Raw genomic sequence first — 11,789 nt, 5'->3', positions numbered from 1 at the left:
TTTGTAATGCATATTTTACGTTTTCATTGATAACTTGGTACTTATATATTATTAACTATGCTAAACATGTCCATATTATAGTTCTTATGTCGTGAGCTAAATTAATGTTACCATGGAAACGAACTACGTGATCTACATATCTTTAATACTAAAAGTTCTTTGGCACTGGCTTATTCAAAGGGGAAGGCAACGTTGTTATTACGTTAAGGTAGTGGGATCCTAATGGACTGTTCTCCAGATTCTCTATATCATAACATTTTTAAAATCTATATGCAAATACAGGATTGTATGTGAAATATTAAAAGAATTTCACCAACAGTTACGGAAATATAGCGATTTCATTTGCCCACCCCCTATTACTGAAAATCCGTTAAATTGTACCAGGGGTGCATTTGCAAAAATGACTATTTTTTAATGAATTTTCACCCTTTTTATTTATTATATGATTTCATTTCATTCACAATACATATATCTAATGAAACAAGTGCATATTAAAAGCACAAACTATAGTAATCAGATATTTTGAAGCTAAATGGCATGGTTACCCAAGAAAAATCACACAAATTTTCACAAATAATCAAAAATACATGTTTTTTAATTAAAAAAAAATCAGCTATTTAATACTAGTCAATTAAGGTAACCTCTTCTATTTTTTAGCTAAATATTATTTCAAACAAAATAAACAAAGAAAAAAAATTTTTACCATCTGTAATTTAAGAAATATAATTTTGCATATGGCTACCCCACAAACAAGATTTTCACAAAAAATGACGAAATACACAATGTCTCAAATATGATCAAACTATGTTTAAGGAAAGCAACATTTTCTACATGCAACTATATATACTAACTGTTTAAGTTATAAAAAGACAGTTAAGATATCAAAATCTTTAAAAATCTTCATTTCCTGTTGACATTGTAAGAGATCCTGGTCATCAGTGTCTTTGAAAAATTAGTGTGAATTTTGCCTATTAGAACTTCATAAAGAAGTTGTGTTTCAATGATACTGCAACAAGTTACATTCTTTGGACTGAATTGAACATTATGTCTTGTAAATTACATGTTTCTGATAAAATAGAGAAAGTCCTGACTGAAAACAAAAACCGAAATATTTTTTCCACAGCTGGAAAAATACTGAGCCAACTTCAGGCAAGTACAATGAATTTTGACCTCTTCTAAAGACAGAAAAATTCCTGAGTTTAGTACATGCATAATTATATATGATTATTTCACTGATAATCAGTGCAGATTAGAATTTCCTGTCTAAATGAAATGGTTACCTGTTTAGGGGGTAACGAGGCTCTGCCGAGTTAACACATATAGTTAACCGAGAGCCGGATATTCCTATCAACATCGACAACCAGTGATAGAATCTTTTTCTTGCATACCATATTCAAATAATAATAATAAAAAAAAAATGAATCAAATGACTTTCTTTTTAGAACTAGTTCTGTATAGTAGCTAGTTCTGTATAGTAGTGTATTCATACAAAGTAAGTGAAACCAACATCCATAAACAGGAAAGACATCACAACATTTCGAAGACAAGTAACAAGATCTAGTTCCAGTATTATTTTATCAGTTTCTGCCTAACTTTCTGTATTTTTTGATAAAATAGTGTTTCTTGAATTGAGAAATATACATCAATCATAGCACAACAGTTGTCTGACACCCCGAGGTGCAGGATAGAATTTCCATCACCAGCAAAAATACCGGAAATTTTGGTCTTGTATGCAAGAAAATTACATATTTGGCAGCATATATTTGTTTTCCATAAAAGACTAAATCTTGCTTTTTATACACCAAGTAAAAATCATAATCAAAATGCAAATACTTCACAAATATACTAACCAGCATGTCATCAATGATGATTCAATTAATGTACTTTCTGAATCACAGATTATTCATACAAGTACCTATGTCTATGAAGGTACATTTGATGAAAAATACTGACAAAACTTGGGACCAGTTTCCTCCAGAACTTTTTTTGAGTTTGTTACTCTCGGTAAGCCATCACAGTTTACAGCTGTAAATGTATTTCTAAGTCCATCTTCACCTGATCGCCTAAATATAACTTTCAGATGTTCAACACTCAAACCAGAGCCAGCAATGTTTTCTGCTGTAGGACGTTTGCATATCCCCTTGCTTATTAATGGATCAAAGGAGCGCAGATTTTTCGATTTTTCACGATTGAACAGTAAAGAATTTTTCACAGCCACAGGAGAAAAACTGAAGTTTAGGAGATCAGACACTTCACATAGTTTTAGAAGATGTCCAAGAGCCTCAACATCAGCCTCTGCATTGTGGGCATTGTATGTCATACCAAGATGTTGTCGTGCAAGGTCTTCCTGTTTTAATGACTCTCCAGGGTACTTCTTTCTAAACACAGACAAACTATCGACAAAGCCAAATACTGATTTGAAAAAGACATCTGTGGTTTTGGTTTTCTGTACAGCTGTCATGAGAATTGGAAAGTCAAATCTCCTTCCGTTATGAGCAATGAGAAACACATTGGAAAACTGGTCAAGCCACCTGCACAGCTTCTCAATGGCAGACTGAATATGAATAGACTCATCCAGATTTCCATTCACAACTATATCACCGTTGTCATCAACACATATTCCAGTTACCCTTTGGGCTTCAGATGTAACTGCCATCTTTGGTTTTGTGTAAACTGCAAACTGGGCACCAGACTTTACCTCCACTGCTGCCAGCTGTGTGATGTGCGGCATAACAGAACCACGTACTGAAGCAAACAATGTGAATGATCAGTACAGAAAACTTGAAGAATTAATTTATCGAGGAGATTTGTTTGGTACAGTGTAAGATCCGAATTTTTCAGTGAGTGAACACCAGACGCAATATTGCACAGTAGTGTAACCGCAAGATTTAATGTACACCAGTGAAATATTTCTTATCTTGCATGTAAAACAAAAAGTTTCTTTTTTCTGTTTAAAATTGTCTTTCCAGTGATAGAAAATATTGTGATAAACAAAAAGAAGGTATATGTATTTGTTAGAGTATTGCAATACTGACCAGCAGACTGAATTTAGAATAATATTGACAAGAAAGAGAAAGTGCTGTATCTGTTTAAAATTTTTGTTCTTACTCAGGTCTGTAGTTTCCAGGTCTATGGCTATGATTGTAGGTTGTCCAATTTCAACTTTCACGGGTTTGAAATTGCCACGCGGGACAGCATCTGGAAGTTTCTCAATATCAACACTGGAGGAATGGCCAACTTCTGCAATGCACAATATAATTTCAACAAAAACCTTAACCACAATATTTAGATCTACAATGCAGCATTTTAAAAAAGTCTAAGACTCATGTACGAATTTTACTTTTTTGGAGCACATGCTATCTGGTATTGCAACAGACAATGAATAACTTGTCGAACTTGGTTATCACATAATACTCTTACATGCACATAGACAGGGATTCAAACCCAGGTCGCCTCTTTGAGAAATAATTACACAGTATGATACAAGCAAACTTATTTCAGTTATTTTACCAAGATAAAAAACTTACCAGATTGATTTGAAACACCTTCTAAGGCTTCAAGAGCTCCCTGGTTAATCGAACGCTCCTGTTTCAGAACAAGTCTGCGCCTTTTAACTGATGGAAGTTGTTGGCGTTGCTGCTTCTGTAGACGTCGCTTGAGACATTTATCTGCGTACTTTATGGTATGACTTCCAGGTGACAATCCAAGGTTCATATTGGTCTGAAAATTTAAATACATATATGTGTTTTCTTTTCCACGGTTTATATCTTTACTAGTGCATTGTAATAATACAGTAATGTATAATGTAATTGGAAAGCTAGGTGATTGCTTAATTTAAACATATAAAAGCCTTTATAAACAAGGGCTGGCTGTAAGACAACAGGCTCAACTTTTCTCAGTGCTCGACTTTGATCTTTGCCAATAACCGACGCGAGTGCAACAGCTCTAGTTTTTCTTCGAAAAGCAGAGCAAACAATGTAATCTTGTTATCACTTATATTAAAAGTATTAATATCATGAGCAAGTAATAAACAAAAAAAATATCAACATACCATAACATCTGTAGAACTGCAACCAAAGTGGCCTAGTACCGAAGATCAACTGTGTAACAGTAAACGAACAGCAGTCAACTGTTGAACAGAAACAATGTAAACTTTGAACAACCTAAAAAAAAACAATTCTTCAGTTGTCGTGAAATATAATAAACTGGTTTTATCACATGTTTGACGTCGCGGGAGTGTAATGAAGCGATTAAATAAAAATGATAATACACTAGTGTAATAAAGCTTTGACGTTGACGTCATTTATAGTAAAAGTGACGTCGGTCAAACTGTTTTGTTTATATAGTAAAAGAAAGTCGATTTTTTTAATGTTTCGATAAGAAAGGTTAACATGTGATAAAAAGAATATTACATTTGTGACTTTCCATATTGAATTTATTAAACGAGTTGAATAAAATTGATAAAATGCTCGGCAGAGCCCCGCATTTTATAACTTTATTCAACTGGTTTAATAAATTCAATATGAAAAGACACTTGTGTAATATCCTCTATTTATAAACTAATCAGTTCATGTCACATGGTGGTCATTTAAGTGAAAGAGTGAAATAAAACTTTAACAAAAACTGAAAAATTATGAACAATAACAACAGAACTAAATCAAAACAATAATAAAGTCTTAACAGTTTATATTTTGGAATTACCTCTGGTATATAGTGTCTACCGTCATTAATATAAGAGGCTGTGGCATGCACTCTGTAGTCAAGGGATTTAGAATGTCCATAGTGGTGTGATTTGGGTGCTCGGAGGCTGACTTCTTTGTTGGCATGCTCACACTGCTGACTGGATCCTAAATCAGCATATTGCCGTGCATTTGCTACCAATGGGTCAAATATTTGCTGAAGTTTTTCACGAAGAGTGTCATCCTTCAGTGATCTTTTGTACGGTAGACTTTTGTGTATATACACTTCACCAGGCTTTCGTTTGAATACACAAAACCTCTCATTGCATAATGAATGATCTCCAAACTGGTGGGGAATTAGAGCCTTCAAATTCTCTATGGCCTCGCCTGCACGTTCCTCCATTTTCTTCAGATTCCTGTTACATATAGGCTTGACATTTAGAGTGGATAAAAAATTGTTGACACGGACTGGGCCACCCAAACTGTCAATCATAGCTGAAAATAAACAATAAAAAATATTGCAAATTTATTCCACAAAACTAGAACATGACTGCAGGCATAAAACAGCAATCAAAATGAATAAGGACATGCACTGTTATTGCCTATGTGTCTAGTTATTGTACTTTAATTACAAACAATACTTGACTTATTGAAGTAGTAAATTAGATCAACACAGTGAAGATAAGCTTGAATTAAGGTCACACTAGCAATTATCATACACACAGGTAACATTTAGTAATATCATATCTCAATAACAAGACTTTTATTAGCTTTAAACTGGACTATATACTAGTACCTTTTTTGACAGGACTCTTAGTCACTACCAATTATGTATGATTTTTATATTTATAAATGCAATGTTGAGGTTACATTGCCCTACATGTAGCAATCAAGAAATGAGCCGTGCCATGAGAAAACCAACATAGTGGGTTTGCGACTAGCATGGACCCAGAACAGCCTGCGCATCCGTGCAGTCTGGTCAGGATCCATGCTGTTCGCTTTCAAAGACTATTGTCATAATTAGAGAAACCATTAGCGACCAGCATGGATCCTGACCAGATTGGCGGATACGCTGGCTGGTCTGGATTCATGCTGGTCGCAAACCCACTATGTTGCTTTTCTCATGGCACGGCTCAAATACTCCTGACATGTCTGACCTCTTGTTTTAGTTACATATCAGTTGAAGCTTATACTAAACGTCAAAACAGCATGTATCATCATTCATCATGCTTCTGTTGCATAACAGCGACCCAAAAGGTGTAGCTGATTTTGGTGGTTGGCCTATAGTATAGGTTTAATGACATTTATAAAAGACATACTGGAATCGAAAAACACAAGCCACATATGTTGCGGTAACAACAGTCTCATTCGGTGATAATGTATGCACGTGCAAAGCGTACTGGTTCAGCACTGGTCTTGTTAGCAAGGGTTTTATGCTACAGTCCAGGATGGCTAAACATTTTTCACCAATGAAACAAGACATACTGCTCCCAGCTATTCGAAATGTTTCAAAAGAACGAATGACCTCTTTAAGTTTATTATTTAAAACAGCCAGGCTGCGTGCACTTCATCTGTCCCAAGGAATTTACAGCGTGTATACAAAATATATTAGCTTCTATCGTAGGGCATAGCAAGTGTCGGGATGAAATGGGTTCCTGGGTGTGAGTGGTAGAACCAAAACATTTATCTATCTCTTTATACTGCCTTACACCTCTCACGAGTATTATGGGCAAGTGCTTTAAACATGTTAATGCTATTGATTATTTATTATCTAAAACATACCTGTACCAAGTTTAGTATTGACATCAAAACATGGCATTCCATTTGTTTTCATCCGGTGTACTTTGCCATATGCCACTCTGTTGACGAAGTTGCAGTCAGGATTCTGGCAAACCACATATAAATATCCACCAAGCCCCTTTTGCAACTCACCAACCACGTTATAAGCTGTCAACGGCACAGGTCCTAACTTACAAGAGCGACAGTACTTTAAATTGTTCAACAAAATGTCAAGTTCAATCAAACGTCTGCCTTCCCTCCACCCATCACGGCTAACACTAGCGCCAAGTTCAAAGTGAAAGTTGCTGCAATTTGTAGCTGTGCAGTCACTACCGTTACATAACCCAGTATTTGTGTAATTATGCTCAATAATTATTCGCTTGGATACTTCATTTCTCCTCTTTTTCTCACCAAATTTGCGGTATCTTCCTCGCTCGTCTCGATATTTCATGTTTTCACTTTCATAGGGAATTCCATGTATGACGTTATTCGATGGGAAATCCCGCTATCGATCCGTGAAATATTTTCCAAAAATGGAATTTTTTTATGTTTAAGCATTATTTGACAGCTTTTTACCGAGATAAATAATGAATTTTATACGCCTTTTGCAAAAACAACGTTTAATTTCGAAATTATATTTATATTCCGAGTCATGCCGTCCATAGACGAAAGGTTCCGATCACGCCACGAAAAATAACGACATCGCCCGATTACTGCCGATTCCATTAGGCTCCCGCTACCTTAATTTGGCCAGTTGTGATTTCCTAAATCATTTAAAGAAGTGAAAGAATTTTCAAAATCGGAGTAAAAATGAGAAAGTTATGAGCATTTAGATATTTGGTCAATTTGGCGTCCATTTTGTTTCCATGGCAACAAAACAAAAACAAAGTGGCGTATTTATCAAATTTTCAGATACACATTTGAACTGTATTTTCTTACTTTTGTAAAATAATTTATCTACCTCTTCCAACTATAATGAAAGAAATTATCATGTTTCACACCATACACGCAAGAAACATATGAAAATTAATCTATTTAAAAGTTTTTTTGCTAAATAAAAATTCAACAGTGTGTAAATGACGTAATAAACACACTAAAATGGCTGCCTCCATGATCAGCCATTTGCTTAAACTTCGAACTGCCATATCTTTTTCAATAGTGGTCCGATTTTAAAAATTCTTTCAACGTTATGAATGGCTCTAGGAAGGCTTTCATATAGAATTAACTGATTGTCAGGCTTTCCTTACCCTTTAAGGAATACAGTTTCAACTGTTTATCTGTATTTCAAATGCCTATGAGAATGATAATTGTAAGCGCATACGATTATTCCGTAAAAAAAGCCAGCTTAGGAATACTGCTGTAAGTATTTAGATATTTGAAACAAATATATATATATATATATATATGAAACGTTCTGAAGTAACATGAAACGAGGAAAATAACTTAAAGTAGTCGTATGGTCGAGAAATCGTGCTATTTGTAGGAAACGCAATAAAGTTGGTAGAATGTGAGGATACGGTGTCTTAATAATCAAAAACAAAAGGAAGTTGGAAAAAATGAAAATGGCCAATAATATTAAAAATAGCCGCCATTCATTAAAATGTTAAGAAAATTGAGAATCAGACACCTTTAGTAATTTTATTTTGGTAAACCTGTGTTTTGTTCATAGTTTATATGCAAATATTGATTGAACATACTTATTTATACCAGGAAGGTCTAATACGTATCCGTTGTTTCAGTTTATACTTAGATCTTAGCTATCTATCGTTGTTTTTGGGTCGGGGCTTTGCTCCGACTCAATGGAATAATAGACGGTAAATGAAAACCACTACACTTTTAGTGCAAAACGGCAAATAGCAAAAATTAGTGCAGCTATAACAAAGCGCATGAATATCATCAGAACTATTTACGGCTATTTTTATATTAACGGCTATTTTTAGAATGCAGTCGCCGGTGGCGTCATCGATATATGTCGTGTATACCGCTTGATTAAGTTGATATACACAACAAACACAATTGCTTCTAAGAAACTATTCCAAATAAAAACTTGACGGAAACCGTATTCCAAGGGCGAAGTTTCGCTCAAATGATATATTAAAATGAGCATTCGGTATTTGAGCTGAAACTCTGGCTTGAATGTGGATTACCTTACCGTGGGGATAAACCGAAAGTTATGGTAGAAAAGGAACGGGTTCGCCGTTCAGGACTTGATTACACCTGAATCCGTAACTTATAATTGCAGATTCGAATGCTCGCTTTCATGTTTTAAACCTAGCTTATTTTGTTGCATGTATACATCTTAAAGAGTTTTAAGATAGGAAAGTGCACAGGCTGGAAATTATACACCGTTTTTCAAAGAGCCTACTGACTATACTGTATTTGAATGGGACTAAAATTTTCAATATTTTTACTGAATGGCTGCATAATGTCTCTAAAGTAGCTACGGAAATCTTCCTTTTTTGTAGATTAACAAGTCATATTGAATTTAAAATTAATCAAATATATGTAGCAGAAAAAAAGTTGTGCACATGTGTTTTGTGTCAAAAGCTAGAACATGAATTTAACATCCTATAAATCTTTATCACTACATTTTATGGTCAACCGAACAATCGATTTGTCATTCGTTCACATATGTATAAGTTCTATTATCGAGTGTCCTAAATAGCTCAGTTGGTAGAGCGTTGGCGCATTAAGTCGTAAGTCCGAGGTTCGGGTCTAGGCTGCACAACTTTTCCTTAGACTGTTACAATGTATATGATATTTGCTGTGGAAAAGCTATGATTTATTGTCATAAACATATTTTTTGTTAAATATTTTATGTAAACAGCTCTCACTTGGTGACATTAGTAACTGTTATAATCTACTCTGTTAGTAGGCCTGGAATAAATTAAGCAATGCAACAATTCCAAGTCTAAAATATTAAAATTAAAAGTTTAACTTTATTATTCTAATCGCAATAAAAATGCGAAATTAATGTTGTTACCGCTTTTGTTACCTGTACATATACTTTTATTTGAAACCAAAATTGAACCATTTGACCGAACAAGTTATTGATGAAAAAAATGGAGCTCAGTATCTCAGTTAAAATGTACATACTTATGCAAGATTCCAGAAACATATGTTTCAAATATTGTGACTGATTTCCTATAAGATGAAAAGTGTAACTTAATCAACTACTTTTCAAGTTTATCATTTCAGGTGTTTGGAGTGTATACTAGTAATAATGTTGGAAGTTTTAAGACAGACATTGTTATTTCTGTTGACAAGGGAAGTGGGTACGAGCAGAAAGTAAGAGAAATTTAACGGACTGCGAGAAAGGAGTTGAACGACCATTCAAGTTCTTCCAATAACAGCCTGGATGATACAAGCGCTTTTGTTATTGATTGATATATGAAAATATTATTGAATCTGCAAAAGTGACTGTTTCTGTTAAGCTCTGACAGACTCAGTGAAAATGATGAGAACCTAAACAAGGATTTCCATAAACGTTTTGTTTTTAAATACGAAAAAAATGTATACATGTATGAATTTAATGTACTATGTAAAATAACTGCATTTAACAGCATTTTGTTTGTTTTTATTGGCCAAGATAAAATGTTAATTATTTTAGAAATATAAAACAAGTACTAATACAGATGCTATGACTTAGAAAAAAAGATGTAATTTAGAAAAAAAAAGATGTTATTAATTTGCTGGAAGCCACCATATTGGAAATATTGGAATGAAGCTTTATCTAAGTGTTGTATTGTCATACTACCGGGCATAATTTGCAGTGAGGCGCTGCCGCATGTTTGGCAAAAATCTTTTTAAAGATGAATTTCATTTACAAGCAGGTTCTTTGTTTTCTTCACATAAGTGCTTATTTATTTAGCAAAGTTGGTCTATCACTTTCTATTTTCTTATGATTGCACGAGAGATCCGTAACAGCACTTTGATAAAGGATATTATAAAGGATATTACATAAGTTTCTTTTCATATTGAATTTTTAAACAAGTTGAATAATATAAAGAAATGCGAGGCTCTGCCAAGCATTAATTACGGTACATGTTAGCGTTTCCTATTGAAACAACAAAATGGCTACTTTCTTTCACTACAGAAGTAAGTCCATTTGACCAATTCTCATATATATTTTAAACAATATCGACATCAAAACTTTAATACTCTAGTGTATTATCATTTTTATTCATTGGCTTTATTACACTCCCACGAAGTCAAACATGTGATCAATTAACATCTTTGAATCTGAAATGTTTTAGCTGTTATCAAAGGAATCCGAGAAAAAAAAGAAAATAAATAAATAAAAAAAAAAAAAGGAAACAAAATTATCACTACTTTAATTATCATATGTTTCGTATGAGAACGAATTTGTTTGGGTGCAAATGAAAAGTATTCAAAAGCATGTACTCTGATGACTTATATTGCTGTTGCATGAAATATAATACTGGCATTACAGGAAAAAGAGTGATTGAATTCAAGTTTTTGAACTCTGAAATGTTTTTGGGAAGTTCATGAAGTTGAATATTGGGGGAAATATTTGCATGAACCCTTTGACATTTACTATTTATGCTGCAGTAACATGTTAGGGGAGTTAGATGCACGCTGTCACTATGGTCATATTCCACACTGTTGTCCTGTTTACCCTTACCCTGCTCAATTTAAATAATCAATATTTCCATCTTTGAATCCGGAAATACTGCCATTAATTGTAAAAATAGATGCTAACAAAAAGATACTAACTAAATGGCAAACAGTACAGATCATGATCAGACTGTTCAGATGTACATACTGATTATGATCAGACTGCACAGTTGTGCGCGCTGATTATGATCTACACTGATTGCAAAAGCAGAATCAAGCATGATATTCAGCATCAAATGGTGTCTGATACATATTTTATTTTCACATATAAATTTGAGAAGATTACACTTTATCTTTACCTCTCTTAATATTTAATACTTAATATTTTTGACACATATTCAAGCTATTGTGCAATATCTTCATCTACCACTGGAGTCATTAAACACTCCAGTGACAGCTCCAATTTCCTCAGATGTGCCCAGTTTCTCTATCCTGCATCGACATAGTCGGGGGCGCTATCTCCTGTGACAGCTCTTGTTAGCTTTGGTAATGTTCATGCAAGTGAATAGTCTTAATCTGGGACTGGGTTTTCCCAAATCAGTGTAGGTACACGTATCGCAAATTTGTTTAAATTAAATATGTGAGTTTAACCTTTAATATACAAAAATTCTTTAAATTGACAATCCAAACATACTATTTACTAAAGACAGATATGTTTAAGTCATTATGTATAATAGGATTCATACAATAATG

General features: G+C 33.9%; 1 protein-coding gene across 3 annotated transcripts; it reads right to left on the bottom strand.

Annotated features, from left to right (window-relative positions):
* Positions 1-232: 232 nt before the first annotated feature.
* On the bottom strand, positions 233-7,200 carry LOC123542175 (uncharacterized). 3 transcript variants are annotated; one of them, XM_053544102.1, is made up of 5 exons: positions 4,702-4,842; positions 4,052-4,129; positions 3,528-3,720; positions 3,109-3,240; positions 233-2,745 (listed from the first exon to the last, which is right to left on the bottom strand). In XM_053544102.1, exons 2-5 carry the CDS (start codon positions 4,052-4,054, stop codon positions 1,922-1,924), a joined length of 1,152 nt encoding a protein of 383 aa, XP_053400077.1. In that variant the 5' UTR covers positions 4,055-4,129; positions 4,702-4,842; the 3' UTR covers positions 233-1,921. The 3 variants fall into 3 exon arrangements, with proteins under 3 accessions (XP_053400077.1, XP_053400078.1, XP_053400079.1); XM_053544103.1 differs by lacking the exons at positions 233-2,745; positions 3,109-3,240 and adding an exon at positions 6,462-7,200 and having other exon boundaries at positions 3,534-3,720; positions 4,052-4,163; positions 4,702-5,174; XM_053544104.1 differs by lacking the exons at positions 233-2,745; positions 3,109-3,240 and adding an exon at positions 6,462-7,200 and having other exon boundaries at positions 3,661-3,720; positions 4,702-5,174.
* Between the last annotated feature and the right edge of the window lie 4,589 nt (positions 7,201-11,789).

This window comes from Mercenaria mercenaria, chromosome 5, assembly GCF_021730395.1.
Source record: "Mercenaria mercenaria strain notata chromosome 5, MADL_Memer_1, whole genome shotgun sequence".
NCBI lineage: Eukaryota > Metazoa > Mollusca > Bivalvia > Venerida > Veneridae > Mercenaria > Mercenaria mercenaria.
This window is presented reverse-complemented; position numbering and strand designations above follow the sequence as displayed.